Below are 20,678 nucleotides of genomic sequence, written 5' to 3' on the forward strand. Positions count from 1 at the left end.
TCCAAGGCCTTTCAAGCATTTTGTGACAGCAAAGGGATAAAGAGAGAGCTCACTACCTCTCATAATCCAACCCAGAATGGAGTTGTAGAGCATATGAATCGAACCATAGAAGATAAGGTCCGTACGATGCTGTCTCATGCTACATTACCCCATGACTTTTGGGCTGACGCTATTATGACAGCTATTCACTTAATTAATCGGTCACCGAACGGGGGGGGGGGGGATTCCTCAAGAAGCGTGGTCGGGGATACCACCTTCATATGCTCACCTGAAAGTGTTTGGTTGCGAGGCTTTTGAGCACATTCATAAAGAAAAATGTAGCAAACTAAAGCCAAAGTCCTGTAAATGCATTTTCCTAGGATTTGGTGACAGAGGTAAAATGGGGTATAGATTATGGGATCCCGAGAAAAGGAAAATAGTACGCAACAATAATGTTATCTTCCGGCAAGATCGCATGCATAAACAGCTAGACAAAACTCAAGAGATCCGTAGGTTTCTATTCCGGGAAGATACCTTTGGGACAGCAAACTGTGCCCGCTGTACAACAGCAAATACCTGCTGTAAATTAACCGGAAAATGCAAAAAATAATGCTGAAAATGATTAGTCAGCCATTGCCCATAATTATGAGCCACTGGATGTGCAGGAACAGCCAGGACAGCAAGCTGTTAATGCTGATTTGCAGGCTGAAATGCCAAGACGGCAAGCTAAAAATGGAAATTTGCAGTCTCAACAGCCAGCAAACAATGATCATTGGGTTAGGAAATTGTCTAGGGCTACTAGACAACCTGAAAGATTCGTTCCTAATGCAAACAATGTGGCTGATTATGTCATGTTGACAAACTGTGGTGAACCATCTTGCTTCAAGGAAGCAATGGACAGACAAGACAGCAAGAAATCGTATAAAGCCATGTTGTCAGAGATGGAATCTGTTGAGAAAAATGGCACTTGGGACTTGGTGCAGTTGCCTAAAGGGCAAAAAACCCTTCCATGCAAATGGGTTTACAAGATGAAGGTCACTTGTGGTTCCCCGCCAAAGTACAAAGCATGATTGGTTGCGAAGGGGTACAAGCACGAACATGGAGTTGACTTTGATGAGATCTTCTCTCTTGTAGTTAAGATGACGACATTGAGACCCATTTTGAGCTTTGGTTGCAGCTGAAGATATGGAGCTCATACAGATGGATGTAAATACTGCATTCTTACATGGTGATTTGCATGAAAACATATATATGCCGCAGCCTGAGGGGTTTGAGGCAAAATGGAAAGAGAAGATGATATGTAAACTCAAAAGGAGTTTGTATGGGCTGAACAAGCACCAAGAGACTGGTATCCTAAGTTTGATACATTTATGCAGTCTCGAGGTTTTCATTGAAGTCAAGTGGATCACTACTTGTACACCAACAAGGCAGCAGATGCCAACCTGATTATCTCGGTTCTGTATGTTGATGACATACTGATTACTGGCAGGGATACTCATGCCTTGGACTGAAGCAAAGTCTTCATGGCAGCTTTGACATGAAGGATCTTGGTGATGCAAATCACATTCTTGGCATGCGAATACTCATAGATAGGTCAAAAGGATTACTCTATCTATCTCAGCAAGCAGAGTATATCTCCAAGGTTTTGCAGTGTTTCAATATGGAGGGGGGAAAACAATTGGGGTTTCATTGCCTCCATATGTGCAACTTAGTGCAGAGGACAGCCCTATAAATGATGATGAGAAGGCTAAAATGGCCAAGATACCATATGCTTCAAGTGTTGGCAGTTTGATGTATGCTATGGTTGCTACATGTCCTGACATTGCCTTTGCAGTGGGAGTGGTTAGCAGATACATGGCAAACCTTGGTAAAAAGCATTGGAAAGCAGTGAAACGTATTATGAGATACCTTAAAGGCACAAAGGATTTGTGCATCTGCTTTGGAAAGCATAAGGTATCTGACGTTGGCTTTAGGATGCAGACTATGCTGGTCATGCGGACTGCAAAATGTCCACTTCTGGGTATGTATTTACCTTCACATGAGGAGCAATCTCTTGGATACCCAAGCTAAAAAAGTGTGTTGCATTGTCTACTACACAGGCAGAGTATATGGCCGCCACTGAGGAATGCAAGGAGGCTTTATGGCTTTCATGTCTAGGGGGAGAGCTTGGTATTACAGAGTTACCTGTTCTCCATTGGAGTGTCAGAGTGCTATCATGCTAGCACGGAATCCCATCTTTTATGCAAAGAAGAAACACATACATATGAAGCATCACTTCATTAGAGATGTACTTGACAGCAAGAGCATTGAGCTTGTCAAAGTGCATACAGATGATAATCCTGCATATCTTCTCACGAAGGGTCTTCCAGTAGAGCGGTTTGCTCATTGCCAACAGATGATGGGAGTTGGATAGGTATATGTATTTCAGCTTTGTACATACATGTGAAGCATCACTTCATTAGAGATGTACTTGACAGCAAGAGCATTGAACTTGTCAAAGTGCATACAGATGATAATCCTGCAGATCTTCTTACAAAGGGTCTTCCAGTAGAGCGGTTTGCTCATTCCTGATAGATGATGGGAGTTGGATAGGTATATGTATTTCAGCTTTGTACATACCTAGACTTAGCTAATTCTTTTCTCCTCTTAAGGCACATTGCTTTTAGGTGGGAGGTTGCTGGGAATAAAGGGCCATCGTGCCTTTTATATGTGCACACGTGTGAACATACCCTCGGCACATTTATACTTTCATATATATCTATCTAAAACCTAAAGAGGTATACTAGTCTTGTACCAAACATCAAAGGTGTCGTGCTCACTCTCCTTTCTACTGCTCTCTACTCTCTGTGTGTTATCCGTCGCGTTCACTCTCATTATATATTAAGAAGCCAGATGATTGAAGCCTTATTATACTTGTGCTTTATGTGGATGATATGCTTATTGCTGGTAAGCATAAAAGCCAGATTAATGCATTGAGAAAGCAGTTGAATTCAGCCTTTTCTATGAAGGATTTGGGTGCAGCTGATCATATTTTGGAAATGCGTTTAACATGAGATAGAGGGCAACAACTCTTATTTCTCTCACAAGAAAAGTACATCAACAAAGTACTTGATCGTTTTTCTATGGCTGATACTAAGCCTCTCAGTGTACCTTTTCCATCCTATCTTAAGCTTAGCAAAGCAGATTGCCCAAAAGATGATAAGGCAACCGGTACTATGAAGGGTGTTCCTTATGCTTCAGCTTGTGGTTTACTCTTCTATGTTATGGTTGCCACTAGACCTGACATTGCTTATGCAATAGGAGTTGTAAGTAGGTTCATGTCAAATCTTGGCAAAGCACATTGGGAAGCAATGAAATGTATCTTATGGTACCTTAAGGGCGCACAAAGAAAATGTATTTGCTACGGCAAGGGTACGTTGGATCTGCAAGGGTATTGTGATGCAGACATGGCAGGTGACTTGGATACTCACAAGTCTACTAGCGGGTATATCTTTACCTTGACAGGTGGGGCGGTTTCTTGGTGCTCTAGATTGCAAAAAATAGTAGCACTCTCTACCACTGAGGCTGAATATATTTCAGCCATTGAAGCTTCAAAAGAAAATAGTTTGGCTTGGTCGTTTGGTTAAGGATTTTGGGCTGCCCACCAAAACACCTGTACTTAGATGTGATAGCCAGAGCGCTATATGCTTGGCTAAGAATGCCATGCTTCATGCACGTACCAAACATATTGATGTTCGGTATCATTTTATCAAGCAGGTTCTGGATGATGGTCTAGTCACCCTGACTAAGATCAAATCACAGGATAACCCTGCAGATGTTCTCACTAAAGTCTTGCAAAGCCTCGACATGAGCATTGCATTAGACTTATGGGAGTTGGTTAAAGGTTCGCTTAGGATCTTTAAGTGGGAGGTTGTTGGGTATAAAGGCCCTTTACGCACTCCTGTGTATATTTTACTTCACACATGTGAACCCACCCTAATGGGATTAAGTGTACCGTACCCTAAGTATAAATACATTCTTTTATTCTTTGTGTGTACGACACTCGTACACACCTATCCGACGACTCACTCTCACACTATCACTCTCGAACACTGTTCAGCTCTGAGTGATTGAACTCCTTAATTACTGTGCCTACTCTCAGCTCTCTTTCTCTATCTGCTTCCGTTTCGACTCTACACCTTCTTCATGAGAATCACCAAAATTTTGCAAAAGTGAGAAAGTAGAATCAAAAGATTGAGCAAAAACAAACTACAGACTTGGCATAGGAATAAATTTGGGAGGAGATATGAATGGCATAGATGAAAGAGAACATAGTGAATGATGTAGATGTAGATGGAAAAGAGATAAATGATTTGAACTCCGTGCATGTGTCCATGACAGGATAGCCAGTCCCTTGTGGAGCTTCTGTCCTTCTTGCAAAATCATTGGACTAGTGCACCGAATCTAAAGGGGAAACTCAGATTTACCTTAAAGTTGTTGTTGAGCCCGATATATAAGAATGAGATTGTACTCGACTCTTGAAATCTCATAGGGTCTTTCAACTCCATGGTAGTCCAATGTCTCTCCAACCATGTCGGAACCTTGCGGAGCCAGTCGTAAGACCCGCTGCTGCTTGTTTCTCAATGAATTTGGCTCAAGAGAATTAAGAGGTGATGTAGTATTCAAAGTCATCTTGCCCTCCTATTGTTCTTGCTTCTTACGAAGGGCTTTCATATCAAAGGCCTAGGTTTCTTTAGAGAGTTTCTAGCTTTAATATCATGTAAAGAAATGCCCTATTGCAAAAAATACAAATACAACCGTGCAACAAAGCACAAACTGATATAGATAATAGTTAGGGTTAGGGTAACTCACACACAATGAACACCATGAATAATTTGGAATGAATAAATCTAAATAGTACGATGCTGAATATAGCAAACACACTATATAGTGAATAAATATTCTACCTCAAACTTTGGTATCTGAAGAACCAAGGCAAAGGTAATGAGCTGGAGAGTGTATCATATTCTAGCAAATCCCGAAATGCAACAAGGCAACCTCCGAAGACATCTAGAAGCAGCAAACACAACAATGTGGATATCAAAGACAAGCAGAGGAGATAAGAAAACAAAATGCCAATTTTCAAAATGACATGGCAGCCTGGCTAAGTTGTGGAGCAGCAAAGCATAAGTTTTCTAATGAAGACGAGCAGACAATATCAAAACGCAGCCAGCTAGGGGGTTGCCCACAGTAGCCATGCACAATAGACAAGTCACCAACAGCAAACGCGGATTTTGGGACTGTTTGGCGATAGTTGATAACTGAGGTGGACAGCAAATTGGAAAGAAAGGCTGAGAGACGGACGCGAGAAGGTGGAAGATGATGACATGCAGTTGCAATTGAGATATCTTCCACAAACATAGTGTTGACAATGAAGCTCCTACAATCTGCAAGCCAAGATTGAATTAAGTGGAAGGGAAAGCTGTCTATTTAAAGAAAGTTTGGGGCTTCCCAAATTAGAGTTTACATGTGGGACACTAAAACTCACTCGAACCACTCCCATTTATAAGAAATTGTTAGAATTCATTAATTAACATAAGTTTTGGGACTGTTTAATGAAGACTAATGATAATTTAGCTCAATATCACTCAATCTTCTCAATGGCCTCTCCCATAAAGTGAATGAGAAGCCTCAAGGTGGCGCTCTCGATGTCACTTAAATGTAAAACCTTATATAAAGGGGTGCTAGCTATGGCCAATGATTGTATATCATACCAAAATGCCTCTCTCAAGGAAAGCCTCTAAATGGCTTTCCCCTCTTCCACACTTGAGAGTGGCTCCTCTTCCAATCGTGCCTTGAACTCCTTGAAAACCATGGCTTGCTGAATTTTGTTTTGCACATTATATAGTCGCTCTAAAAGCAATCACATGGTAGCAAAACGAGTCTTAGAGGGCTTCTTTAGCTCTTCATCACTAAGTATAGAAAATGGCCAAGACCTTTACCTTCTTTGTGATAAAATTAACAATAAGGCAAGCATCCCCATCAATCTTTTCCACCCGATCAAGTGACCCCATGTCTTCCATTAGAAGGTCAGTGCAATGGGTGGCATACAAAGTCCAAACAATGGATGGAAACTCCACTTTAAGCAAGCATCCCATCCTCCATTTCAAGCAAGCGTCCCATCCTCCAACAATTAGAAGCATTGTCAATGACCACTTGCACCATGTTGGCCACACCAACCTACATGATACAAGTGAAAGAGAAGGTAGGTAAATTTTAGGATATAGATGAAGGAAAAGAGAGAGAGATTTATGAATATAGAAGAGGTATTGGGATACGTAAATCATGATTCATGAATGAGGAGATAAGAGATAGAATTTAGAGGAGATACAAGAATGATAAGGCATCTAGATTCTAAAAAATAAAAATTGAAACATAAAATGAATAATGAATTATATACTAAATACTAAAAGATAACTTTGATTTTTAAGATTATCTCAATAATAGCTTATCGCAATATGTGTATATGAAAGACCCTTGTCTTCTTCATCCTCTTTGACCTACATGCACAGCCTACAGGAAATATGTACCCAAAGATAAAGAAATGAGGATGTTGATGATACCTCATTTCTTCCTATTACTCCATCTATCGAAAAGTATGGTGCAACCATACTTTGCCCATTCGGCACGCATGTGCTCAAGAGATTTGTCAATTCTCCCTATCCTCATTGAGCTTTTTGGTCTACATGCCTTTGTACATAACATCATATTACCCTTCTCATGGACCAACCATGACAATATCTTTGATCATTCTTTTCCACCTATCTACGCAAAGCGGATGGAATGGGCGATTGCACTTGATGATAGTAAATAAAACCTCTATCTCTGCATTGCTTTGCCTCTCTTTTTTTTTAAAAAACAAAGGATCAAAAATACCACCTGTAGCTTCTTGTAGCAAAGCTTGCCTACATGGGCTTTTGTTTCTGACGATGGTGACAAAGGCTGAGGCTGTTGAGGCGTGGACTAGGACTAGGAGTTTTTGAAGTATCCACTTCCATGTCAAGGGAGACCACCTCCTCTTGATCCTTTGCCACACTCAATGACACATTGCCAGTTTAATTGGAGAGAGAGAAGTACTTCATGATATCATTGGCTACAAATTGAGGGATTTAAGAACATGGGTTGCACCACCCGCCTTGGTCAAGTGAATGATGAGTCTCATCACACTACTTGTCATTGTCTTTCCACAAAACTTGTCAGTCCAACGATAGCAATTTGACTTGCCCGTGGCTTTCTCAAGATTTGTGGTGTAGAAACAAAAATCCATGAAGAGCCCTAGGCATTGCAGAGAAGAATGAGGAGAAAGGAGAAGGGAGAGAGGAAGAGGGATTTGGGAAAGGGAGAGGGAGAGGGAGAGGGAGCAGGTGTAATATGTATGAATGAAACTTGAAAGAGAGAGAGGAGGGGTGAGAGAGGGAGAGGGAGAGGAGAGGAAGAGAAGGTGAGGGAAAGAGAGAGGGGGAGAAAGAGCGAGAGGAAGTGAGAGAGTAGGGTGATGAAGCTTGAATGGAGGCTTGAGCTCAAGAGAGGGAGATTGAAGAAGACGGAGGCTGATTAGTGTGATGAGATTGGGTCTAGGGGCTGCCTTTTTATAAGGGCTTACGTGAGGGAGAAGAGATGAGGGAGCAGTATGAAAGAGTAGATGAGGTTTGAAAGAGAGAAACTTTACAAGTTTGAAGTTGTAACAACAAAAAAAACTGTCATTGTTTCGAAAAAAAAGCACCAACAACCACTTTAAAACAATCATTTTGTTAAATACAGTTCAAACACACGAGACCTGTACAGTACGGTAGCATATGAAGCGTACCATATGCGAACAAAATGCAACCTTGATCGGTTAAGCTTATTGTTAGGGGGTCTTCTTCCAAGCTAGAAGCCTTAGGAGGAACTTTTCCTAGGGACGCTACAGTCCGTTACACCTACACCAAGGAAGCCTAGCATTCACTAGATTTCTTAGGAGATCACCTCTTGCGGTATTTTCTTTCACATTAATTCCAGAAATTGATGAGTTACAACAAGGACAGACCAAATCTCTGAAATTGGGAAGATCGGGCCAAGAATTTGAAATCCCTCCAAATTCCTTAAACTGAAATCTTCCCCAGGATACAAGATTGAGAATTCTGAATCCCCTCAACTGAAATCCCCTTCAATTCCACCAAATCAAGGCTCAATCCTTCACACTTTTCGATTCACTTGCTGTCCTTTACAGCCAGCACCCCAATTTTCCATTTGCCCCTTAATTGCACATCCTAGAGAGCAAAATTGAATCTTCTCCATTGCATATAAATCAGCCCTATTGTAGACCACCATATTTCACCCAAATCTGTTGTCCACTAATTGAATCTACAGCAGCAACTTTCACAAATCACTGAAGCATGCATGCGCACTTCCTAAGGCAGTCATGCAAACCCTAATCCTTGCCGATTATAAGCCTAGGATCAGCAAAACATCAACACTAATACTTCAGGTACAAATTTGAGACCCCAGCCCATCAAGTTTCTTGTGCATGCATCAGGCATGAAGGAGAGAGAAGTGGTAGAAGAGAAAAATTACTGTTTTGATGTCCCCCAAATAATTACCAGTCCAAATTGACACCCAAAAACAGGTGGCCTGCTTCAAAATGTGCTCCAAATCAGGACAAGTGCATCAAAATGGTGTCGTCCTGCTTCTGTCACCTGTATTAAATGGTGTCCCAGATGCTGTCACCAGCCCCAGATTGATGCTGAGATCAGGTCACCTGCTGCTGTCAAACTGCCCGGATTAGGGTTCATCTGCTGTCAATTGCTCCCAATTATTGATCAGCTTCTGTCTTTGGCCCCCAAACTGCTCAAAATGCCCCTTCCGAGCTTTGCATGGCACCAATCACGAATGAATGCCAAGTGGCAAACCCACCCGTGCAAAATTCAGCCTCTAGAATAAAATTCCAGTCATCTATAATTCAATTAAAATGACTTGATAGATGCACTGGTTTGGTATTGCCAAAAATAGTCTTCGAGCTAGTAGTCACTACTGGATACTAGCCTAGCGCAAGTACCAGCTGAGCTTCAGCTTTCGTACTGCACTTTGGCAAGGTCCTCAATAAATTATAGAAATATCGCCAAAGCTAGTAGGTTTTGGGGCCAACAAGTCGTCTCTTCATTGTAGGAGCATTCTAGCCCACAATTGTGCGTTCATTGCTTGCTGAATGTCCAGTTTGGTTGAGCGTGCTTGTTAGTTTATGTTTCACTAGCCTTTGGTCACATTGAAGGCCAGTTTCAACAAATACCATGCAAGGAAATGAATTTCAAGAGAAGCAGCAAAGTTGCTTGGGGCAGGGTATACTCTTTATTTTATGTTTCTTCCTCCAAGTATGTTCACTTAACATTAACAAGAGAAGATGGAACAAATATCCTATGCTTGACGCAGGGTAAATTCCTTATTTAAGTTTCTTTCTTCCAACTGCATGTCTTTAAAAATATTAGAGAGGATAGAATAACTATTCTTCTTGAATAGCATCAACTTGAAGGCTTTCAACTTAAGCTTGAGCAAAGTAGTGAAACCTTGCATGGAGGACCCAGCCACTTGCAGGTTGCTCGAAGGGCACCCCAACCACCTTGCTCAAAGAGCCCTTGAGTTACTTGTGGCATGAACATCTAAAGGCAATGAAAAATTAGGCAAATCAGTAGAATTTGGACCTCAAATTGAGCTAGACCTTCAATGCACTAGGAGACAATCAAACCCGACATGTTGTAGGATCCCAGTCTGTTGGAGGTCCAAATTTTTCTGACTTGCCTAATATTTTTTTGCCTTTGAATATTCATGCCACAAGTACTTCAAGGGCTCTTTAAGCAAAGGTGAATGGGATGCTGTTCAAGCAACCTGCAAGTGGTTGAGTCCACAAAAGGCTTCACCTTGAAGAGCAGCCCAACCACCTTGCTCTAAGAACTCTTGAGGAACTAGTGGAATTGATTCCTAAAAGCAATGAAAAGACTCTAATGACTATCTAGCAGTTCTTATAGCAGTAAACCAGTTACCTTAGAAAAATCAAGGCATTCATGCAAGCCTGAAGTGAAACAGACCTAACTCTCACAGCTATTGATTCATACCTTTTGGTTTGAAAGGATATTACCTTTGTTGACCCCTGAAGCTTTTCCAGCTTAGCAGCATTGCTTGTGCCAAATCCGACATTATATAGTGTGTATGCTAGTTCTAACTCACATAATGCTTCACGAACTATCCTTGCAAACTGCCATTATCAATAGTGGCTTCAATACCTCAATAGACAAAACCAATCAACCATTAGAACATAACCAGATTAACTTGTTTCAAACAGACCTGATTGTTTTCATATGAATACAGTTCAAGTTTCTTCTCCGGAATATTGGAAGTCGCAGCCTGCCATCTACTCATTCCACGACCTGCTCGGAGTAAAGTGGGTACCCATCCAGTAAAGATTGTGCTGCAGAAGAATGGAATCGTAATATTTAAAAAAAGATTAACATTTCAAAAAGTCAAATAAATGCCTTTTACAACTGCAGTAATATACCAAATGTCAACATGCACAACTACTCATCTGTGCATACTGTTAGAAGTGGTTATATCACAGGTTCATAGGCTCCCATGCCTTCATTTGTGGGTGATCCCTTTATTGTTTATTTGGTTATTGGCCAACCTATTTTGTGGTACCACAAAGCTATATCTATCAGGTTTATACTTACCGCTCCTACCATCCCGCCGCTGCTCCATCTCCCCCGACATTGCCAGTGCACCCCCCCCACTGACCCATGGCGTGCGCCGCCTGCTCCCCACCATTCCCCCCCCCCCCCCCGCCTTCTGTGCCACCTGCCCCCCGTCTCTCCCCAGCACGACCCCCCGTCTTCCCCCCAGCGCGCAGCGCAACCCCCCCCTCTGTCCTTCTCTCAGCGCCCCCCGTCAGTCCCTGCCCAACACCAAGCCGCCTGCCCCTCTCCCCCCCCCTGCACGCCTCACCTCCCCCGCTGCAGACACAATTCTGCCGCCCCATCTGAAAACTTGTCCACCCGCCTGAACCCGCAATGTGGCCTCCTGCCTAAGGATCTATTTCACCGCCCCTCCGCACTCCCCCCCCCCCCCCCCGCCTCGACACGAGCTGGATTACAGCAGGGTCCAACACTTCCCCCACCGTGTAAACAAGCTTCTCCCACCCCCACCCTCCTCCTTGCCATCATTTCTCCTCCCCTCCAGTTGCTCCCTTCCTCTGCGGCAACATAACCCCCCCCCCCCTCCTCCAACAGCGCAGCAACGTGAGTAGTAGGTCCTCTGTTGGGGCACGCAATGGAAACCTCTAGTCAAACGCCGGCGCATTCTACAAGTGCCCCCCAGTCAAACACCTTGCGCATCATCCTCTCTGAGGAACAGCTCTTGGCCGTCTGGGCCACAGAGTTGGAGCTGAAAGAGACAGCGATCTTTGGTCAGGTCGTTGGACACTCCCCATCGACAGCCCAGCTACGGAACTGGCTCCACTCCACGCTGCACATTGGCACAGCGCAGATCTTGGAGGCAGTGCTAATGGGCCGAGGGATCTTCATGGTTCGACTCACCTCTGCAGACGCAGCCCGTGAGTTGGTGGAGAGCTCTCCCTATGCCTCCACGAAGGGGGTCATCTACATGGTTCCTTGGTATAGCGGCTTCATAGTGGAGTCATTTGCGCTCCACAATAGTTTTCTCAGACATCCATTCACCCTACTTTTTCCTAGACTGGCGATAGAATACTGCCAGTTATAGTAGAGGACTTTGGACAGTTTTTTGGCACAGTTCTCCTGCTTCCTTCGCAGATGCAATGACAGCTGCAGAAGTCCCAAAGGTACGAGTGGCGGTGAAAAACACAAAAAGTATACCAAAGTTCCTAGAGATCGAGGCTGGAGGTCACTTCTTTAGACAGCAGGTCATTGTGACTGGGCAACCAAGGCAGTGCCTACGCTGCCATGACTTTGGACATCACGCAGTAGACTGTACGCGTTTCGCGGCCAAGGCGGCTCTGGTGACGGGCCCATAGGTGGACGTCGGCAGCTTCACATGGGTCCAAAGATGACAGAGAGGGAGACGGCAGGGGGGGCCGCAGCCAGCGCCTCAGTCGCAGCCTCGACAGCAGGGCGCAGGACAGCGAGCGACGCCCCCTTGGCAGAGCACTCCGCAGCCCCCCCCCCTGCCCGTCCCACCCGGCAGGATCGCAATCCCCCACAACCACCACTCGCACCACAAACTACCCCACCTGAGATCCCACAGTTCCCACACCCACCCTCCACCACCTCCCAAGCTCCCCCCATTGACCCTGGCCCACAGTCCCCCCCCCCTTCCAGGGCCACCAGCCCCCCCACACCCGCCACATACTTCCGACCATCCCTCGACCCTCTTCCCCCCCACCATCTCCCCTGCCGAGCACCCCCCCTGATCCACACCCATTGCAAGTGATCCCCCCCAGACCCACTCCCGCTCATCCCACAGGAGGGGATGAGCCACACACACCTACATCCTCCTTGCACCAGCAGTCTTCCCCCTGCCACACAACCACTAGCTCATCTACCCCTATCGCCCGTCACACCTTCCCAAAACAGGCACATCTGTTGCCACAGGAATTTTTCCGCAATGGCCCGTGGTCCTACTTGAGAGTTGCAAGGCGCAGAGTGTTCCCACTACCTCTAGAGTTGGGGATCTTCGTGGTTTGCAAGTCAAGGAGGGGCAAGATCCATCTACTAGCACCATCGGATGGACCAAACTACTCTTTCTTCTTTCAGTCCTCTCACTCAGGGGATTAGACGACGACACAAATAGAGGAGATGAAGAGTCAGGTGGCGGACCACATCTCCCAGTGGATGGGGGAAGAAGGACAAACACTGTTTGCACAGCAATGGCTTGGTAGCATGATAGACATTAACTGGTGGGCTAGTACCGAGGTCCCACACTTGAGCATTATCTTTCGAGCCCCTCCACAGTGGAGGGCTCCAAGGGATGTGATTGAGTGGCCCCTAGCACAAGCGGCCCGTTTCTACTAGTGCACGAAGTCACGACTCTCAATGTGGCTGATAGATGCATTGATTGTACCACCTGGAGCATCTATCACCCCTATGGTCCGTTCAAGGGCTACCATAGGGGACTGGAGTTCGCCGTCCAGACCTACAGCAAAGCGGTACCTGCATGCCCCATAGTTTCTCATCCTCGTCAGCAGCTTCCACACCGAATAGATGTTTGTTCGGTCAGTCGTCGCAGGTTTTCCCATGAGCTTACACCTTGCATCCTAGAATGTGAATAGCCTCCACTATAGTGGGGCACGTGGATCCACGAAGTTGATTGTTCAACAGGAGCTGCAGTCTGCCCTTACCGGATGGATCAACATTTTACTTTTACAGGAGCACAAGCTCACCCCCTCCCAGGCCCAGCGAGTAGGGAAGGTACTCCCACGCAGCTCGCACACTTACTCGGAGCACGCCATAGGCGCCCACGGCAGGAGTGGAGGCGTATGCACCTCTATTGGCCCGAGTCTCACCACCTGTGTACGAGACCACGGGACAATAGTGGCAGGGAGGGTTCTATGGATCAGACTGGATATTGGGGACTCGTGCTTGGGAGTCCTCAACGTCTATGCCCCTACGGACGTTAGGGGGCACGTAGCAAGTTCTGGGTGGAGATCACGGATGGACTCCCAGAGGTGGAATCCTGGATCGTTGCAGGAGACTTCAACAACTTGGAGGCTTTGGAGGACCAACAGGACAGAGGCATAAACTATCAGGCCATGACCGAGGAGCAGCAGGAGGCATGGGAGGTATTTCTATTGGCAGTAGGTGCACATGATGCCTGGAGAGACCCTGCCTTCCACAAGAGGGAGAGGTCGCTGGACTTCTCTTGGGGATACAGGCGGCTAGGTGGAGACCTACTGGAGCAGTTGGACAGGTTTTATGTGGGAGAGTGGGGAGGCTCTCATGGGGGCCAGATTGGGCAGTTGGCGGGGACCACGTTGTTTGATCACTGCCCGGTTCTCCTGACACTAGATCCCCCAGCATCTGCCCTAGACACTCGATCTTGTAGGATCCCTAACTCGATCTATAGGAGGAAGGAGGTGACGAGGCAGATAGAGCAGCTCTAGACTAGCGAGTGGAGTAGGAGGGACCGGATCGCAGAGGAGATTGCAGAGGTCCTAGCCAAGTCGAGCAACATCTGCCAAGAGGCAGCCATACAGGCCAGGCAGCAAAGATGGGAGGTGAAGAGAGAGCTCCGGCGAGACCTTGCAGCCACGCAGAGATTACTACAAGAGGCACCAAGCAATCCCATCCTCCACGCACAAGAGGTGAGAGCGCGAGCAGCCATTGCTAGCCTAGAGGATAAGAGCTCTGAGTTCTCTTTTTGCACCTCAGCAGCTTTTTGGGCACGGAAGGGGGACACGATGTGCAGGGAGTTTTTTCAAGTGCACCAGCCTCGCACCTTAGGAGTGCAGATACACAGCCTTCGAGATCAGTATGGGAGAACTCGTTCAACCCCAGATGAGGTGATGGAGATTGCCACTGATTACTATAGGCGCCTTTTCCACCAGGAGACAGCCTCAGCTAGAGGACAGCGATGTAGGCAGCAGGTATGGGATCACATCTCGTCCCTTGTCACAGAGGAGATGGAACGCCCCCTCCTAGCCCCCTTCAAAGAGAAGGAACTAGAGGAGGCTTTCCATACACAGGACGGGCAGAAATGCCTAGGAAAGGATGGCCTCTTTAAGGCCTTCTTTACTACCTACTAGGAAGTGGTGAAGGACCCCCTACTGATGGCCTTCCAAGAGATCTTCACTTCAGGACCAGATGCCAGGGAGCCTTTCGACAGGCCTTATCAATCTTCTCCCCAAAGGGGGAGACCGATTGGAGCTTTCCCAATGGAGACCGATCACCTTATTGTCAGTGGCTTATAAGACACTGGCAAAGATGATTGGTAGGCGACTACATCCCGTGCTGCCAGACATCATCCATGATACACAGACAGGCTTTGTCCAGGATACGAGTATCCTAAACAATGTATTCACCTTCTTTGAGGTGACAGAGTGGGCTCAGCACAGTGGGCAAAGACTGGCCGTACTACTCTTGGATTTCGAGAAAGCTTATGATAAGGTGGACTGGGATTTCCTAGAGGGCACCATGGGAAGGTTGGGTTTCCCCCAGGCTTGGATTCGCGAGGTTGCCACACTTTACAGATCGGCCACCAACAGGGTTCTCATAGGTGGTAGGCAAGGGGAGGAGTTTCGACTGGAGAGATCGGTCCAACAAGGCTGCCCCCTGGCCCCGTACCTCTTCCTACTTATCATCTCAAGCGAAAATGCCTCCTCATAAGGTTTTCACTCATGAACATCAGTTTCACTTTCACTTAATATTATGTATTATATGTATATTGTAGCCTATATATTTTAATTTGTGAGCTAGGAATGCTAGTTGCTAAATCAGTAGCCGAAATGGATGTTCTAGTTTTAGGCTTTTGACTTTTGACTAGGATCTAATTGGAATGAGCATTTTCATTTTATGGACATGTTTTCTTCCTCTAATAATACTACATATGGATCTTCTTTTTTTTTCTCTAATGTTACTAATACATAATGATTTTAATTATTATAAGTAATATCTTTCAAAACCTTGAAACCTCAAGATAGCTAACAAAACGAAACAGGAAACGAAACCTCAAAACACGGAACAAGACAACTTTTTGGTAACTGCGCACATTTGTCAAAGACAATGTGGGTGACTGGTCACTAAGGTCAGTATGAGCTAACCAAAGTATGCCTTCAGCGCAACTTTGGGTGTGCTGTGAAACACGGTCTAATGTTGCTTGCCCAACTAACACAATCTTTCAGCTGAGATCCTTTTGTATATGACACCATATCGTAGATGTAGTCATCCATCATCCACTCCAAGCCATTGGGATCAGCTTCAAGGGGACTCAGTCACTCATGCCATTAACAAGAGCTTCAAAATCTGTTCATTCATACCTTTACCATAGCCTTTCCTTCACAATACAAGATTATAACCCCTAGTGGTGTGTCCCCCTCCCCCTCCGGTGGACATTGTTTCTTTCTCCCATCCCTCCCAAATTGATTTTGCTTTGAACTCAACCCCAACTAGACTGTACTTCATTATATTCTCTTCTCAGAATATAAGCAGTACAGGAAGGCACAAGATTCAGCAAGAGCCTATATCGCATCATATACAAGACCTCTTATTTTGAGAAAGGGGAGCAAGGTGATCTTCAAGTGTCTGAGCAATCTGACTAAACATATGGGAGAAATTTCTTACAAACCATAATTACCGGTCATCTTGGCTTCACACAAGACAATGGGTACAAATAGGGGCTCAGACCAAGGAAGTGTGCGATGTGGTGGGCATGAGCCAAACTTCCTGAGGATTAATCAATTAGTCATCAAATAAGTTCATGCAATGCTGGTTTGTGAATCACAACAGCTCTCTCCATCTTTCTCTCATCCTGCCTGCTAAAACCTCACTCTCAGATCACACAGCAAGCTTTATTATTAGCCTATCATTCAGCAACAAAGTGGTCCTGTAACAATTTGACCTATGTGCACCATGGCTCACACAAAACTTTCACAGGACTACAAGCTCATAACAATGCCAAGGTATACAAATGCCAAGGTATACATCATGGTCTTCATAGGAACTATACTTCCAGTATCAGAAGTATATTGTTGTCACTGCCCAACCCTAGTGTAAAATGCATATGGCATTCCCTCCTTTTTAGCTCAGTGGCAGAAGACACATTGCCTCAGAATAGTTTACCTAGCACCAACAATTGTGGGAACTCCTCAAAGACATCATATTGCCTCACAAGTCCCTAGCACCCTCTAAACTATCACCCTCTAAATCATGAAAACAATCATGTTCCTCCTTGTTTGTTCCAATTCCAGAGGGCTAACTCACCTGCTTTGGTTCCTTCTTCCTCGTGCTAAACTATCGCTCTCTAAATCATGCAAACAACAAGAAAGAAATCACAGCATCTTCCCTATGGATAACCTACTTGCTTTTTATGATACAAAATAGCAATCATCCATTGAAAGCATCATGCTTTGCTGCAAATGCATTTTACAGCTTGTTTCACAAGTAAAACCTGACAACCATATGTTTCATGGAATTCATTACATTCATCAGCACACTAAGCAACTCCATAAAACTTGCAGCTGCATTTAAAGTGAGAAAGTAAGAGAATCACAAAATTGAATATTCACATGCTTGGTAGGAAAATCCAAAAGCCTCATTGCTGTCCTCACAATAAGATACAAAAACGAAATCTGTTATTTCAACCAATCACCTCATTTCTGCAGGATGAGACTCAAGCCTTAGAGGTGTGAGGCTTATTAATTAAGCATGTCCATTTTTTATGTTAGCTGCCAGGTGTGCACTTGCTGATTCTAAAACTTCAGTATCTAGACATGAGATAAAAACAACTTTCCTTTTAGACTCATCAAAAAGGGCATCATTAAGATGTTTCATGAAGAACTGAAAAGCAAGGAAAATATTTATCTTCAAAGATGTGGTTGCAAATAAGCCTCAACACTTCACAAGCACTAAAATGGTAACACAATACAGAATCAATGAGCATCTAGTTATGGCAATCGAGGAAGATCACATAGATGCATCAAAAGAAGACAGAAGGTGATATCGCTATCCCTGTTCCGTCCCTGAGGTCATAAGTTCAATAGCTTCCAGCAAATTAGGTAAGGATATTTGCAAATATTGCTTTGCCAATCTCAACCTCCCAATCAGATTTTGAATCACTTGGAATCAAACATATGTCTGAAATATGTGACCACTAGGTCAGCTATGTTCCATGAAACTAAAGCCTTTAAAGCAAAAAGAAATGAAAAGTGTTAGGCAAGCATGAACCTTTCCAAGAGTCCATTAGAGGGATCCTTGCCACCACCATAGGTTTTGAACAGATATTTTACAATGTCCCCTGTTCCAAGTAAAGTTACCTATTTAAGACAATGCAGCATTGCACATGACATACTGAACCTTGTCCCTTATAGTGCAAAGAACTTAGAATGAATGTAAGGAAGATAAGCAACAAGAACCCACCACTTTCAAACAAGCATACCCCAGTGTTAGGATCAATGAGGTAAGGAAATCTGCAAAACAAAGCATACTGTTATTCTTGTACAATTAGAAAACATAGTGATGATTCCTTTTTCTTGCTTTTGTTGCATAAGTCAAAAGGGAAGTAACCTTGAAGCATATTGCAGCCTAACTAGAGCTTTAGCAGAGCATATAACCGACTCAGATAGTGAATTTTGTGGTGAAAAAGATCTGGAATGTACAGCACAAAGACCTAAATCTATGAATAAGGAGCTTAGCACAAACCTAAAAATGAAGCTACCAAAGTTAATAAGATAGATACCTGAGAAAGAAAAATCTATATCTCATACTCCCTGTATTCCAACAAACAGGATTATGGGATCTCCAAAGCTATGATCTCCAAAATGACAAGAAGGAAGCCAACTGGGAGGACAACTGGTCCAATGAAGTACACAAAGAAGAAACTCCTCAAATAACAATTGAATTCTCAGCTCTAAAAATAGAGGAAATGTGCAACAAAGATGAACTGAAATAACAAGTACAATGAACCTCTACTGAGATACAGAATGAGATAGAGTCTAGTACAAGGAGCCATAGTGAAGGTTCTAACCAATGCAGAAGCAGGAACAAGGAGGTGAAGGCTTGAGGCAGAGAGTGGTAGTAGGGTCGCACAAGGGTCATGCCACATGGATGCTTGAAGAAGTGGTCCAGAATGTGTGGTCCTGAACTCGAGGCAGATGATGCCAAAGGTAGCACAAGTGGAGCAGATTATCACTCGTATGGATACCAAATGTGAGCAGCCAACCAACACTTGAAGCAAGTGTACCAGACTGTGAGGAAAAATCTGTTTTGGGTGCCAATGAGGAATGAAAGTCTGTGTTTTGACTAATAGCAGCAGTGCAGGGAGAACCAGCTTTGTTTGGAGCAGCAAACAGCTGCATTTTGCAGGCTGGGGTAGAAACCTAGCAGCAGGAACAGCAATCTGGGCAACACTGGCTGTCTTTAGGTAGAAAGCAGTAGCTTGATGATTTGTAGCAGTAGCTTGAGCAACAGGAGCTGCATTTCAGATAGAAAATGGCAAAATGTAGTATGTGGGCAGTTGATGATGTTCATGACAATGTGGTCAGGCAGCAGCACCAGCCTTCTGGAGCAATCATGGACAGCAAATGACTGTGGCAACAGCAGGATTGGTCATGAGTAGCAAATGACTTGGCATGGGGATGTTGATGACTGATGTATGATGATCATAATGATGTAGGATGACGAGTAGCTCCCCCTCACTGATGAATGATATATGTGATCATTGTAACCATGCAGGATGAAGAATGGTTCCCCTTTGTCCCCTTTTTTGCAGCGCTTGGGTAGGTAACTCAAGGAGAAAACCACCTTCGATGGTGTTGTTGAAGAGGACAAAATTAAGCCTCAAATTGAAATATCAGGATCAATGTACTGTTTCCATATATCAGGTAATTTGCTCAGGACAAGTGGTAGATGTGGCAATGAAGCCCACAACCACCACTCATAGTAGAGGTGGAAATGGGGCATGCATATACACATGCAACGGTTTTCACTTGGAAGGACACCTAATTGGGTTTTAATCCATCCATGTGGCTCCCTAAATCTGTTATGTTGAACTCTTGGCAAAGTAACTCTGATGTCCTATCCACCTCCTGTGAGTCACTCCCTGTAATGATCAAATCATCTACACAAAGGATGACCAGGACACATTGCTAACCCTCAACCTGATGGTAAAGGTCAGGATCATGGTCTAATATGCGAAAGCCACTCTAAAAGAAGAACCAATCGACACATTGGTACCAAGCCCTAGAAGCTTGCTTCAAGCCATAGATGGCCTACCACAAATGGTAGACATGGTCCTTTCCATGCACATGGAAACCTAGAGGCTACAAGAGTCAAGATAGCCCGAAGAGTAGATATATGTGCCGTGTGCGAAACTCTAAATAATCCAATCCCACCCTCTGTGCGAAATCCTCGGCAACAAGCCTAGCTTTGTGCTTGTCCAGCCTGGTCATATAGTTTGCCACGTCATCAAGGTAGTTGTTTCTTATGCTCTCATTCCACACCCCCTATATATACAGTAGCTCTCGTTTGCCCCTATCCTTTGGCCTATGTTATCCTTGCTATCATCTCTCTAACCAATACTAGTCATGATTAATCAAGTGATATTATTTTAATGATGGGATAGTGATAACGATTGGGATGAGTTGTTGACACTTATACAACAAACTATTGTTTGTTACTCCTCACTAACTAATGGTTGTGATTTGTTTGTAGATTTCTGACTCGTCCCTTCATCATGACTCGTACTTTTTTATCTCAATTGAAAAGTATTTTAAGTATATTCATAGACCATTATGGCCCTTATGCAACAAGATTTTTGTTGATTGCACCATTGAGAACTATTGCAATGATAGTTAGATCTCACACCAAAGGATTTTTCCTTTTTACGATGCATCATTATTGTAGCAATATAAAGAATGTTTCATGACATTGTTGTAAAGCCTTTTTTGATTCAAGGAGTTGAACTTCTTGTCATCCGAAGCTTTTATGAACACACACACACAAAATATTGAC

The 20,678-nt window shown here is 44.3% G+C and overlaps 1 protein-coding gene across 7 annotated transcripts in view; it reads right to left on the minus strand.

Annotated features, from left to right (window-relative positions):
- Nucleotides 1-20,678, minus strand: part of LOC148037105 (Thioredoxin family protein) — an 86,208-nt gene that overhangs the window by 32,484 nt on the left and 33,046 nt on the right. For 4 of the 7 annotated variants that reach the window (XM_087676040.1, XM_087676046.1, XM_087676044.1 and 1 more), the window contains exons 6-11: nt 18,234-18,314; nt 18,087-18,136; nt 17,895-17,964; nt 10,333-10,456; nt 10,127-10,243; nt 9,558-9,650 (exon numbers count right to left, since the gene is read on the minus strand). In XM_087676040.1, coding sequence (XP_087532166.1) covers nt 9,558-9,650; nt 10,127-10,243; nt 10,333-10,456; nt 17,895-17,964; nt 18,087-18,136; nt 18,234-18,314 — 535 coding nt within the window. The remainder of the gene's footprint in view (nt 1-9,557; nt 9,651-10,126; nt 10,244-10,332; nt 10,457-17,894; nt 17,965-18,086; nt 18,137-18,233; nt 18,315-20,678) is intronic. The other 3 variants (XM_087676041.1, XM_087676042.1, XM_087676043.1) reach the window with 3 other exon arrangements.

Source organism: Lygodium microphyllum, chromosome 4 (assembly GCF_053477565.2).
Source record: "Lygodium microphyllum isolate KBCC chromosome 4, Lygodium_microphyllum_v1.1.10, whole genome shotgun sequence".
NCBI classification, from domain to species: Eukaryota; Viridiplantae; Streptophyta; class Polypodiopsida; order Schizaeales; family Lygodiaceae; genus Lygodium; species Lygodium microphyllum.